Consider the following 14,786-nt stretch of genomic DNA (forward strand, 5'->3'; position numbering starts at 1 on the left):
CCAGCAGGAGCTTGGCTGTTTATCGGAGGGAAGCGACTGAGCCATGCCATGCTTAGTGAAAAAAATATAAACCGCCTTGTAAGGCTGTTTCTGGTATTTGTCAGTGAAGAGCAAAGTTACAAACAGAAAGGGTCAAAGAGTTTTTCTGGAATATCGTAGGTTTGGGATAAAGTATAAGACAAACAACCACAGAGGCTGCAATTGGTGCAATTTTGATTATCTTTTTTTTCTGGGCTGCCTTTTCAGCAATTGTCTGTGTCCTTAGATTTTTTGCTGAGATCGCCCTTTCTTATTTATGTGGAATTTTTTGAATTGCCATGTGTGATGCCATCCAATGAAGGAGCTGACTCGCAGGTGAAGGTGGTGGCAGCAATGGTTAGTGACCATAGACAAACAGGATTTGTTCATGGCAACGTGGACACCTAGTTGTCGAAAACCAAAACTGCTTGATACTGCTTTTCTTCTTTAATGTTAAAAAATATAGTTACCATCATTTTAGCTAATGTTCAAAATTATCTGCTTTTGAGTAGCTTTGTACAAAATTACTTATTATTCTGTCTTTAAAGAGCAGACTGGCAGAAAAACAGTAAATTAATAGCGTCAGCCCTGTGTTTGAATGCACGCTTATACACATCTACTAAATTCAACATTTGAATTCCTCATAATGAGAAGATGTTATGAAACACATGAGATTGAAATGTGCATGCAAGAAATAAATTATGAAATCAGCAAATATATGTACCATTTGATTCCCCAGATGTGAACTGTGTCACCGAAATTGTTCACATGAGGATAATAAAGAAAAAGAAAAACCTAATGAGTGATGATATCCTAAGACTTCAGTGATTTAAGCACATGATTATTATATGAATAGTCCTATTGATGAGGTAACTACTCGAATGAGTTTTTTAAAATCTCATTCGAGTAGTTACCTCATCAATATAATTATTGTGATTTGTGGTCTTAGAAATTCCTTTAGGTTAGGAAAGGCGTGATTTGCCCAGGCGAATCAAACCTTACCATGACACAGTGTTTTGGATGATACACCTTTGTGGTACAGGTGGCCACCAGCCTCCTGTGTGACATCAGGAAGAGCGTGGCCAGCAGGTCCTGTTCCTCTGCTCAGCAGTGGAGAAGACACATCTGGGGTGTTGGGTCCAGTGCTGAGCTCCCCAGGACGAGAGACATGGGCTTACTGAGAGGGTCCAGTTCAGGACAACGAAGATGATGTGATTCTGTGAGAAATACTTAATTGTTAATATTTTTTCAGAAGAGTTCCATTTTCTTAAGGATTATTCCCCTGTGCATAATTCTAAATCTTATTGCTAAAACAGATTGACTGGTTTTTGACGAGCTGTTGGAAGACTTGACCCTTCACAGCTGTAGAAGGTGCTTCTTATCCCCACCTGGGAACGAGCACTGCCAGTCGGGGCAGCTCTCGGCTGTAATATGTGCTGCCAGCTCACTCATTTCTTCACAAGAGCGGGACCGGAGCTGCTAATTGAGACCTCGATATGATCTCTGTGCTGAAGGCTCTTTCTTTTGAATAACCTTGAGCTGCTGATCCTTGGCCTGGCTTTGCCAAAAATTTGAAGTGTCTTGCAGGGTAATTTGGCTTAAATAATATCGAGCCTTTTCCTCCTTTGGACAATGTCTTCAGGGAAGATACACGGCCATTAAACTTTGATTTTTCAGCCAAAGTCCTCTAGCATTGTTCAGCAGGCTTTGGTGCTGCAAGTCAGCAGTTCCACTGGGTTGCTTAATTCTCCCTCATTATCAGCATCTATAAGATTTCCAAGGAGCATTAGGGTTATTATTCCCATGTCTCAGGGGCAAAGTACTCTGTTTCCCAAACAGTTTCATTGCTCATCAAAACATTTCTGCATTTCTGACAAGGTTCTGAAGGATCCCTAAAAAAAACCAGAAGATCCTCCTGGAGTGGTGCTCCGTTGCTGGTGTGGACTGGTCTTGGAGGCTTAGGGGAAAAGATACTTCAGCCTCCATTCTTAAAAATGAGCGACCCCGGTGACATCAGTTTGAGAAACGGCTGCTGCACTGTATTGAAAACAACCAGCCAACCAGTTTATCCAGCTGTTCAGGTCTCTGGTGTCTCTGGAGAAGAGGCAGGGAATGTCTGTAGCGATAAGGAGAGGTACTCGGGGGTCTTTGCAGAGCGCAGATCTGAGATTAGAGCTTACGCTCTGAGGAGATAAACAGGGACCTACATCCCGTGCCTTGGCAGTGAGATTCGGAAAAATAATCTTTCTTTACCTGAAATAGATGGCTCTTAGGTCAGGTTGTAATTCCTGACAGATCACTCCGAGCTCGCTCTGAGAGCACTGGCTGCCAGGGAAAGCGCACATCCTTCAAAAGGGGAAGGTAGATTATCCCTAAAACATAAGAGAAATAGAGCTTCCCGTTACTTGATTTGCAGCAAACAATAAGCCATTGTTGGGGAACAAGAAAATGAAGAGTCACTGTCCTTATTGTGTCTCTGCATTGAGACAGAGAGAGGCTGTAATTCCATTATAGCTGTCACCATCTTTTAAAATAGTCTATATTTCCAGTTTTTCCCCCTGCACCCCAAAATGGGGCATTTCTAATTGATGCTCCAATAACAATAATTTTTCTTATCACTGGAGAGCCATCACAAAACAAAAAGTGGAAGCAGAAGATGCTGTCAGAGCGCACCGCGGAAGCTGTTTGTGTTTGCACGGTGATGAGCGCTCAAAGTGTCACCCCCGTGTTGGCGCTGGTGACGTCTCCGGAGCACCCTGCGCTCTCTTGGCAGGAGGCTGTCAGAAAGTAAACTTTATTCCTTAATTCACAGCAGTTACTCTCCGTCTCCTCCTCAGGAGTCACTTCATTACCCATTTGTCTGGAGCTTGGCAGAATTGGAAATCTGTAGGTGAATTCTTGCTGGACACACCTCAGCGTGAACCCCATGGCCAACTCATCCTGCCTCCCCAGCATCACCCTGGCAAAGGCCATGTAACTTTTCCAAAGCCTTTCTGGCAGAATTTCAAGGATAAGCATCTGTCGCAGGTGTCATTAGTTAAGTTTTTAGTGACGTTTGGGACATATTTAGCAACGAGGGTCAGGCAGGTACATCCACGCTAACTAACATGCTGGGCAAATCTGGTACAATAATGGCTATTTTGTATTTTAAATAAGACTGCTATTGTTCTGCTGTTAATTTGAAGAAATTATGTGATGCAAAGAGGCTGAGTATGCTGTGAACAATCTTAAATCTCTAACCTCAGCAGTGTTGGAATTATGTACTTTTGATGCCTAAATTATTCAGTTATTCCAAACAGCTCTGCAGCATGGGCTGTATCAGCCTGCACAGACAGGTGAAATAATCGCCCAGCAACTCATCCCTTGCTTGATATGGGCATTGATTTTTGTCTTTTAGAAAAATAACATTATATATAACTCTATTTTTTAACTTTAGGTAGTCTTGTCTATGTCCCTGCCTTTTTTCAGGCTACAGACCCAGTAGAGTTGTTGATAAAAGTCTTGGAGGGAAGCAGATGGGAAGAAAGGGAGAACTGTTTAAGCTGAATAATATAAACCTTGCCCAAGAGCTGTTGCTGTTGGTGGGGCTGAGCAACCGCTTACTGGGAGCAGAGATGTATTACTGGTCCAGGGAACCCTCCTGAGCATTCACCTTCTCACAGAATCCCAGAATGACATGGGGTTGGAAGGGACCTCTGGAGATCATCCAGTCCAACCCTCTGCCAGAGCAGAGTCACCCAGAGCAGGTCCCACAGGAACGTGTCCAGGTGGGTTTGAATGTCTCCAGAGAAGGAGACTCCACCACCTCTCCGGGCAGCCTCTTCCAGGGCTCTGTCACCCTCAAAGTAAAGAAGTTCCTCCTCATGTTTAGATGGAACTTCTTATGTTCAAGTCTGTGCCCATTACCTCTTGTCCTGTCACTGGGCACCACTGAAAAAAGACTGGCCCCATCCTCCTGACACCCTCCCTGTGGGTATTTCTAGGCGTTGATCAGATCCCCCCTCAGTCTTCTCTTCTCTAGACTAAAAAGACCCAAGTCCCTCAGCCCTTCCTCATAAGAGAGATGCTCCAGGCCCCTCATCATCTTTGTAGCCCTCTGTAGCCCTTCTCGCAAGCCCTTTCCCTTTCAGGTCATTTTTTTCTTTACCCAGCAGAGTACGTGCAGGCAGGGACAGACTATCCTTGTTAGAAGTCGTGTTTCCTTTGTCCTGCTTCCGTACCCTCCCCTGCCTTGGGAAAATACAACACTGCCGTGGGAAGGGGGTGGGAGACAGGGTGCCACCCGGACGCTCTGGCAAGCATCGCTTCCCCCACCTCCTTCAGAGAAGATGTATGGGCTCATTCTGGGCACCCTGGCAAAAGAGCCGTGAGGAGAATATTTGCTATTCCATTACACGCTCAGCCTCGTGTTTTTTTCAAGGTGCTGAGTTTCGCTATTGCATGAAATCAGAACTTTTTACGAGCTGGAGCTGAGTCACTGCGCAGCTGCCTCAGATCTGGGAGGTTTCATTGCAAGTATAATTTGGATGAGCTTCCCAGCTGCCTTTCCAGGCTCCCTAAAAAAGAGGTGTCTTGCGTGAGCTTGACTGAACTTTCTCCAGGGAAGGCAAATGCAGTGATTTATGTAGTACAAAGAGACACCACTGCCCCACACCTCTGCGGATAACAGCAGTGAGCAAGGAGGAACAAAATCTGCAAACTCTGTGAATTATTGAACCCTGCTAAGTGAAATCAGTGTGTTTGCTGTCTCTTGGTGCACCAAGAAAGTCTGGCTTCTGTTCGTGGTCTGAGGCATTAATCTGAGGTTAATGGGAGAGAAGGGCTGCCAAATACAGATGATCTATTGTGCAATATCTGTGCTGGAACCAGTAACTTAATGGTTGGTGGTGGGGAAAGGCCCAGGGCTGTGGGGTTTTTCTCCACAGTGAGGGACAACTTTTCCAAGGTTATTTGGACTAAGAGGATTATGTTGTCCTTCAAAGATACTCCTTAGTGGCAGTAAGGTCATCACATCTATCTCCCAGATAGATTTGCCAGGCTCTACGGCACTCCGTTAGAAGTTGGACAGTAGAAGTGAGAGCATAAGGCAACCAAGTTGCTTATTTATCCTGGGGTTAGGAGGTTATAAATGACTCATTTGCTCTAAAACACAGAAAACTGGGGATTGCCCATCTCACCCTGGGAAGCCTGGTGTCCTTCCTGAGCTGCAGGGAGCAGTGGGTGCCATCACGCCCTAGGTTTGCCTCTGCTGAGAATTCATATCACCAGTTCACAGTCTTCCCAAGCCTAAAAGTTTTTGGATTTATGACAAGAAACTCTCCACATCCACCCAGACCCAGCAGAGGCCCGTGTGAAGAGGGAAGGGGGGTGATGCTGGACCCAGCCCAGCATCTCTGCCCCGTCAGAGCGCTGGACCAATTCCAGTTCTCCACCTCTCTTCCAGGAAGCTTGAACGTTTACCTGCGGTTGAAAGGGCAGACGGCGATAGAGAACCCATTGTGGTCTTCAAGTGGAAATAAGGGACAGCACTGGAACCAAGCTCGCGTTAATATAAACCCCCCGACTTCATTTCAGGTAAGGGCTCGTGCATTGCTTCGCAGCGCCCAAGCACACCGGGAATGGGAATATTCGGGTTTGGGGGGGGGACATCTGTGTACGCTGACCCTTTCCTTCTGCCACAGGGTTTCACAGCTTCATTTCAGCACTGAAAGCTGCTTTATGGACAGATAATTGCTCTCCTTGCTGTAAATAGGTGAGCGCCGTAGAGCTTAATAATGCACACTTTAATGGCGGAACAGCAGCTATTTGCTTGAAGACAAAATGTCTTTCAGTCTTCAGAAGATGCTGTTAGCCAATATAAAACGTTTTTTTTATTTCAGATTAGCAACTGGAATACGTAATTCCTTCCTGTGAAAAAAATGTTTAGCGTCCATGGTGTAGTGCCTGTGTTAGAGGTCTCTTGAAACACATGAATTTTCTGCAGAAATTCACCGGGGCTCATTCAAGTTGTGGCAGGTTTTCACACATTTCATTGTGGGTTTGACAGCGAGATGCTGATAGACTCTGGTGGGCAGTTTCTCATTCACGCTGTGAGCGGTTTCTAACTGGAACAGACCCAAAAAGGCGGCTGCGGAGGGCAAGCCCTCCCCTGTTTGAGGCTGAGAGCATCGGTGTGATGGAAGACGGGAGTCACACGCTGTGCCTTGCGGTGCCGCATCCTCCAGGCTCCTCTGTCCCCTCCCTGCCACCTCCGGGTCCCCCGGGGAGGGTGATGGCTTTGGGGAAAAAGAGTCATTCGGTGGAAGTCAAAACTGCTGTCTTAAACGTGCAGACTGGGGTTCACTGTATGGATAATCAGTGATCCTGACCCTTTGTTTTTATTTCCCTGCGTGAGAGGCAATGACGGATGAGAAATAATTTGGCATAGGTGATCGCAGAGCCATTGCATTAGGGGAAAACTGGAGGAGAAGGATATGTGAAGTATAGCGTGACATGATGTTTGAGTGGAGCAAAGTGGCAGAATTGGTGAGGAAAAGCGCAGAGAAGAGGGTCACGGATGTTAAAGCACACTCGGAGCACAGGGCCGAGTAGAAGGGGGCTGGTCAGGGCGGGTGAGCTTTGCATTGGTGAAGTCCAGGTAAACCCAAGAAGTGTGAACAGTGAAGGAAAGGAAATTGATTTATTATCTGAACATAATAAATGGACCAGTAAAGGGAGATAAGAGACATCTGGGGAAGCTGAGAGCAAAGTGATCGCAGTTGTGTCGGAGAGGGATTGGATGCTGAAACCAAAGTGATCGCAGTTGTGTCTGAGATGGGTTCCTCAGACCTGGCCAGGCTTTAGCAGAAGCAGAAGGACGAGGACATCAGCTCCGGGAAGAGAGACACAAAGGATTTGGCACCAGCAATGACGAGGAGTGGAGGAGGGTGATGGGGTGCACGCCTGGGGTCACCTCATGGAGAGGAGGACATGGGTTTGGGTGGAAGGGCAAGCTGGGGTGAAGCATTGGCAGAGAAGTCAGCAGCTCCTGGTACCCAGGTCTCTGCTTCCACCCTAGAGTCTGAGCATCAGCCCTTGCACAGGGCCCTGTGGCTTTCCGAAAAGTTACGGGGGTCACTTCTGCTACTGGTGCCCCTCACTCACCTTGCTTTAAAACCACCTTCACTGGGGCCGCCAACTGGTACACGGAATGGAAGCTCCTCTGCCTGGCTATTTTTCACCTTTTACACTGTTGTGTTTAAAGGCTTCGGCATAAAATGAATGTAAAGCCGTGAAGCTCTGCACAAATATAACAAATAAATGTCAGGGTGGTTGGAACCTTAAATTACATTTTTAGCAGCTCTTGCATCAAACAAACTTTATTTTCCATTCAGTAGTCTAAGTAGGAAAGAATATAAACCTCCCAGTTAAATTTAAGGAGGGTGAATTGAAGCAAATCTTTGCAGTAAAACAGTACACTGACACAGAAATTAAAACTTTTTATAGGTTAATTTATATGAGTAAAAGTGCAGCCCAGACTTGTTTTATACCTTCCCAGTCCCCGTGATATACAGCAAAGCTTCAGTCGTGAGGAACTGAGAGGACTACAGTGCTTTGAATCACAAAAACTATTGCATAAACGCCATCTCAGTAAGATATTCACTTATTAAGTATTTTTTAAGAATAAACACACGATAAAGAGAGCACGTGAAAGTGATACATTGCGTGCTGGCATCTAGGAAGGTGTAAGTTTTAATTCAGATTTGAGCAGGAACAGTGCCACCACCTTCAGTGATGCTTTCCTTGTGGAAAAGACATTTTTTTGCAAAAGAGGGACTGATCTGTCCTGAAGTAAGTGGCCCTGCTGGACCACTGAGATTTTCAGCCCCTTACAGCGAGTGTAAGGGCTTTTACACCCTTGTCATCACCCTCTTGGGCTGGGGACGTTCATGAGGCTCCTCTCTACTGATTAGGAGACTGGCCAGGAAGGTAAAATCCATCTGAAATCCTGTTGAAGAAGCACAAGCTGAATCCCCCGGAGACGCTTGGAGGCACTCTAGGGGCTAATTTCTATTTCCTCTGTTAAAAGAGCAGAGTGCCCTTTGCTGTGCGCATAAGCCCCTCTATTCCGCAGCTAAATGCAGTATTTTTAACAACAGCTTTGTAAAGTCACGGACATGCAGATAATAGGGTTTGCGGGATGCTGATAGGGAGTTCTGATCATCTGGCAGCTCCTGCCAATCGCTGGGAACCGCAGGCTGGATGGTGCTCCCTGCCCTGCCAACACTCATCTGCAGTGATTTGTTCTGAGCATGTGGCCAAGCTGGCTAATAACAGCCCCTCTCTGAGGCCCATAAAGCCCACTGCCAAATGCAGATTTTAATTAAATGCTGGCCGTTGTATTTGTATAGAGTCCTTTTGTCTGGAAACAGTGTTTTTTCATTATCAGGAAAGATTTGACTGTAAACTCCATTGACTGGTGCTGTGCCTGCTGCCAAGGAGCAGGGGGGCAAGCTGTACTTTGGGGGAGAAGAGAAGACACTTTCCTCTCGAGCTGAATACTTCCCATCGTCAGGGGTAGAGTCGAAAAATTATCAGAGGGATAATTACCTGAGACACTGTTTTCAGACAACAGGGTGAATTATGGAAAAACTTACTGTTTTCCCAATTACAGTTCCCTGTTGCATTAATATCCACCTTGTTATAGCAATTAACCTATGGCGTCGCACTTCAATAAAATACAGACAGAGTCTCCTGCTCCAAATGCAGAGCTTTTACATTTATTTAGTGCTCCCAGCACAGACCTTGCCACCTGGCTTAGGACACACCAGGCAGGCTGGAAATACATGCCTGATGTTGCCAGCTTATCGCTGCAGGGTCAGGCATCTACTGGGGATGATCAGCCTTAGCAACGGGAGGAGAAAGGTTGAGGGACATGTCCTCCGTGGAACGGTGGAGCGAAGAAATGCCGCAGTGCGATGTCCGGTGGTATCATGCACCATTGGGATATGGTAATAGAACCATAGAATGGTTTGGATTGGAAGGGACCTAAAAGATCATCCAGTTCCACCCCCCTGCCCTGGGCAGGGACACCTCCCACCAGACCAGGTTGCTCAAAGCCCCCTCCAACCTGGCCTTGAACCCCTCCAGGGATGGGGCAGCCACAGCTTCTCTGGGCAACTTGGACCAGGGTCTCACCACCCTCACAGCAAAGAATTCCTTCCCCAGATCTCATCTCAATCTCCCCTCTTTCAGTGTCAAACCCTTCCCCCTCCTCCTATGGCTCCCCTCCCTCATCAAGAGTCCCTCCCCAGCTTTTCTGGAGCCCCTTTAGGGACTGGAAGGGGCTCTAAGGTCCTTGGGTGATACGTGTCCAGCTGGACCAGCTATAATCTACAGGGTCATCTTCCACTGCCCTGAGTGTTTACTCATCATTGATAATTAAAGGTATTCATTTCAAATGAGCAGCTCTGATTAAACTCCATTAATGAGCAAAGAAATTTCAGGAGCTGCCAAAAAAAAAGAGGCTCGTATCCGTGTCCTGCTGAAATCAGTGACAACAGAGCGAGCCCACCCGAGTGCCCCAGACATCTCCCCGATGCAGTTAGATCATTATGAAGAGGAATTTAAGTATTTTGCTCCAGATGGAATTAATGGTGGGTTTCTTCCAAATTGACTCTACCCCCAAGAGTTAATGTCTCCATTAGTGCCACAGCACGCCCTTACAAAATTCATTGAATTTCATGCATATATTGTTGCAGATTAAAGTTAAAAAACTTGTCATCTAAGTTTAACCAAAAATATTTCAAAGGAGTGAGGGGTGGGGGGGGGGCGGGGAGGGGAGGAGAGAGAACTGTGCAAATGGTGCTGCTTGGGAAATATATTCCTTACATAATTCCTTCATCTCTTTAGAAAGGCTTTGAAGTTTTTCTAGTGAATAAATTTCTCGTGACACAGAGTGAGTCCACCCTTCTGCAGAGCTAATTAAGCAGCAGCGTGGCAGCAACATCACACCGGGTTTGGGGAAGGAGAGCAGATAACTTTGTGTCTTTAGTACAATGGTAATGCATAACTAATGACGAATATTATGGCAAATAATATTATTGACCTTGCAACAAGCCATCCATCTCCACGCAGGCACCGTTTCTTCTCCCAGCTGTAGGAATTGGGGTTTCAAAGTAGGAATATTGGACAGAAGGTGATTAATAGGACCTTGAAATTAGAGGCATCCATTTAGCAGAGGTTAAAGCCTTAAAGAGGAGTAAAATCTCTATCTGACCCTCTCTGTGATGAAACACATCACAGTGTCCTCTGATAAGTATAAAACCATTCCTAGAAGGGGTCAAAGCTTCTAGACATGATGATGACCCACTGAAAGGAGCAGGAGGGAAGTAGGGCTGTCACTGTCATCAATTGCTGCTGTGGCAGGAGATCTGGGAGGTTAAAATCCACCAAGGTGATTGCAGGAGATCACTGTGGGACCTCAGGGAATCCAAATTACCATGAGGACGGTGAGACCCTGGCCCAGGTTGCCCAGAGAAGCTGTGGCAGCCCCATCCCTGGAGGAGTTCAAGGCCAGGTTGGAGGGGGCTTTGAGCAACCTGGTCTGGTGGGAGGTGTCCCTGCCCAGGGCAGGGGGTGGAACTCGATGATCTTTACCTTGGAACCCTTCCAACCCAAACCATTCTACAGTTCTGTCCTTCTCGATGCCTTGAGATAAATTTAGCCTTTGCATTATGGGTGAAGGAACACCAACCTGGCTCCCGAGAGGTTTCTCCCAAGCTTTCATGGGCTAGGGGAAGGTTGCAGGGTGGCAGCTCCTCTCCTCCTACCATCAGAGAGGTGCCACTGGGGTGCAGATGAGTGAGCCCACTGTGGGAGATGAGGTGGAAGGGACTGGGTGGGCCACCTTTGAGAACCAGAAACCTCATTCTACTGCGGAGTTCTTCTGGCTCCTGTGTGTTTTCATGCAGTCTGTGGCTGAGTGGATGCTCAGTCCTCCAACACCTTGCAGATACTGTTCTTCAAGCTGTGCCTCTGCTGCTCACTCCAGGTGGCAGGAGTTTCTGGGAAAAAAATACACCCCAAATCTCTTTAAAACTTTTCCTCCATTTAATCCTGCTCTTTGCTGCAGGCATATGGGACATAAATACACGTTACAGTTAGCTTAGTGGCAAAGTTGACCTGGAGACACCAGGTAGACAACTAGGCAGACAGTGAGCAGCTCTGCTATTTGTCAGCTCATTCTGAAGTGCAAAAGCCTCCACGGCTCACACATCCTCTGTGTGCACCTTACCAGGATGTGTGAACTCGGTTGTGTTTTTCTACACAATGGAAAGAAAGTGTTTGTACACGATTCCAAGCCCATCCGTGTAGTTCAACACCACGCGAAATGCAGCCGAAGGTTTTCCATTTGTCACCCGCTGATCTGCTTGGTCTTTATTTTTTTGCAGCTCATATTTGAAGGGATCCGGGGCCCTGGCATCGAAGGTGATATTGCTATTGATGACGTATCAATTGTGGAAGGAGAGTGTATGAAATCAGACCAACCGGCCAACAGTAAGTGGCTCTTCCATACTTGGGGTGGGGGGAAAGCAAGTTGCTTCTCGTGGTTATAAATTTGAGACACCACCTCAAAGGGGTTGTCTCTGGGAGAACGATGTATTGTTTGGTTCAGCTGGAGAGGTTTAAAGTGAAAAGATTTCCTTGGAAGCAAGCTCTGGAGTCAAAATGTTGTTGTTTAGATAGGAAGATGCTGGTTTAGTGGTGATGAGAGTGAAAGGCTGATGGCCTGATGAGGGGAGAACAGGGGATGCCCTCCACAGTGGGGCTGGGCTGGGCGGCCGGGATTCGAGATGGGCAGACAGATAAAACATTAAAATAAAAATATGTTCAGGGGGTCCAGACAATCTGAAATGAATGAATATCAGTGTTGGGATTCCCTGTGGACCTCGTTGCATCCCTCCACCCCGACGTGTGCGTTACAATACAGACCTTAATGACCCAGCCAGGTGGGTTTTTATCCCAATATCTCCTGCCTCCTTCATCTGGTGAGTGCTGTTCTTGTCCCCTCTTTGAAGGAGGTGACTTTGCGGAGCACTGTCCCTACAGAGACCAGGGGAGGTCGGTGTCATTTGGTGTGACACTGAGTTGTCCTCCACCCCGTTGTCCTCCCCGTCTGCCTCGGCGTTGGTGTGTGGGACAGGTTATGGTGGCTGAGCCTTTTATCTTCTGAGCCAATGGTGACTGTGTCTGGGTAGCTCTTTAATTCTACCTTTTTTCCTCGCTTTTTATAGATTTACGATCAGGTGCTGTTGGGACATTAGCGCATATACGACTTATCCCAGTTATCATCCTCATGTCTGTCTTAAGTCATCAGAGGTGACCTTATCCTGGCAGAGGCTACAAAAGATTCACCAGGCACTGGCATGAAGAAAGAGTCTTTGTAAAATGGACATTTAAAAACAAACTACCAAAGATTCCTCCACTGACTGACTCAAAAGTTAAATAAATACATAAATAAATAAAACAAAAAATTAATTAAAAAGCACTGGGGACATAAAAAGGCATCACAGGAGTGTAACTCACTATGAACCACGCGTGAGAACGAGATCTGGCCTAAGTAAGGAAGAGACCTTCAGGTGCTTTTGTGGTCAATAATGAATACAGCATCATCTGGTTGAACTCTCGGAAAAGAGCTATAGAAACCCTTGTCAAAGCACAAAGTCATGGCTGGTTTTGTTTCAAATGAATAGTTTGCTTGTTACCATGGAAACCTAATGGCCTGCCAAAAAAAAAAAAAAAGAAAAAAGGAAGGAGAGAGGAAATAAAAACAAAAGCAGAGAGAGAGAGAAACACCTCACTGTAAACAGGGTATGTGAAGAGCTGGCATTCATTTTCCCTTCAAGAAGGTTTTTAGTGTAGAGTTAAATAAATGTAGGCCCTTTCTACTTTGGCTGTCACCTCCCCTAGAGAATAACCCTAAATCAGAGCTGTTTTAAGACATTTATGTTTCATTTCTCATGGCTATGCTTGATAACTGTATGCTGTCTCCTTTTTGCATGCATTACTATCCAGGATGTGCGACCTGGGCTTACATATTACACAGGCTTATCGGAGTTTGCTTGCGGCCACTCGAACACCCCTCTCCCCTCCCCAACTAAGTCATCTGTTCTAATGAAGTGAAGAAACCAAACCACCGTCTTTTATAAATTGCCATGGAAACCAAGTGCCTTCAATGAAACAAGCCTGATTTAAAAAAATAATAAAAAAAAAAAAGTAAAAAAAAAAATAAAAAAATAATAATAGTTTCAACACAGAAGCTTGCACTGCTAAAATGTGGTTTGTGCAAACTCTTTTCTAAACAAACTACAGAGCCTGGGTGTGCAGACTGCAGGCAAGGAGACGGAGCCGCTTCTGGAGATGGATGGACCTAAGCTGCTGCGTAAGCCCTTTCGGATGAGATGTTTGTTGTTTATAAACCTTCCAGACAGCCATGGCCTTTCAGCTTCTTATCCATTAGAAAATAGCTTCCGTTGGTCCTGGAAAATGGGAGCAGCACTCCTTTTTTTTTTTTTTTTTGGTTGTTGTTGTTTTTTTCAGGTTACCAAGTGGGTCAACCAGAGGAAAAGGTTTGTTAAGATACACTTAGCGCAGAAGGTGGTAAAACACAGAAGTGATTTTCTTACTCCGACCTCCGTTGGCAAAGGCAGCCGGCCCCGGGGCCAGCGGGATGGGGAGGTGCGTGCGGGGAGGGGGGGGGACACGGCAGCGCCGAACGAGAGACCCCCAAAGCCCCCAGCGAACCCCGGGACCGGCCGAGCTCCGAGGGTGCCGTGCCTCTGCCCTGCAGCCAGACTGAGCAGATGGCGAAAGATTATTTTGTTATTGTAGTGAAATTAAAGAAAAAAAAATAATAATAAAAAAAAAAAATCCACTTTTACAACAACAACAAAAAAAAAATATAAAAGCTGTACAAATGGTTTGGAGCTACCCGAACGCCTACCGTGAGCCAGCCGGTTTTCCACTGCATTGTAAAGTTCCCGTACAGTTGGTTATGACAATTTGAAGACCTTTTTCCTTAAATTGTCTCAGCTTTTAACTTCATTTCAAAAAAAAAAAAAAGACTTTTGTCTAAAGAAGAGTATTATTATTAATATAATTATTATTATTATTATTCTGTGTTCTCTCAATACCCTAGGATTAAAAAAAAACCTGATATGCAAGTAATTGGAGTACAAACATGAAAACAAACAAACAGACGAGTATAATATTTGCAAATATGAGTATAAAAAGCACAACGAGATGCAGTAAAACAATGACAAGGCTTGATTTTTTTTATTCTGTAGAGAAATGTTTGTGCAAATTCAGTAATTCAACTGAAGAGATAATTTTACAGCTATGTTCAATAAAGCCTCTTTCCAGGTAAGGTATGCCAAGTGGTATGTGTGTTTGTTGAGCAATGTGCGACTGGGATGGCTCGGTTTTTCCCCCGATTCACTGGTGGTGTCTGAAGACGTAACGGTCCATACTGGTGATGCTTGGGGGCTGGAGCTTTCTGAGGATGCTGCTGGTTGTAGGCAGTTTGTGATGTCCACAACCTCCCACACCACGCTGGAAAAGCTGCTCAGAAGACGGTGGGAGCTCTGAGTCTGGATGGACTGTGAGGTTTGACAGCCTTAAAAAAAAAAGCCAAATAAAGCAGAATTCCCACCAGCAAGTACTGGATTTAAATTGTGGATGGAGGACCAGGTCAGGTATGGGGAGACCCTGATGCAGATTTTTTGCTT

General features: G+C 45.8%; 1 protein-coding gene across 1 annotated transcript in view; it reads left to right on the forward strand.

The window, feature by feature from the left end:
• The window catches only part of MDGA2 (MAM domain containing glycosylphosphatidylinositol anchor 2), a 361,261-nt gene extending 348,475 nt beyond the window's left edge, over positions 1–12,786 (forward strand). The window contains exons 17-19 of the mRNA XM_074149599.1: positions 5,462–5,592; positions 11,451–11,556; positions 12,294–12,786. Of these exons, the coding sequence (XP_074005700.1) occupies positions 5,462–5,592; positions 11,451–11,556; positions 12,294–12,382 (326 nt within the window). The 3' untranslated portion in view covers positions 12,383–12,786. The remainder of the gene's footprint in view (positions 1–5,461; positions 5,593–11,450; positions 11,557–12,293) is intronic.
• The last annotated feature ends 2,000 nt before the right edge of the window (positions 12,787–14,786 follow it).

This window comes from Numenius arquata, chromosome 6 (genome assembly GCF_964106895.1).
Source record: "Numenius arquata chromosome 6, bNumArq3.hap1.1, whole genome shotgun sequence".
NCBI lineage: Eukaryota > Metazoa > Chordata > Aves > Charadriiformes > Scolopacidae > Numenius > Numenius arquata.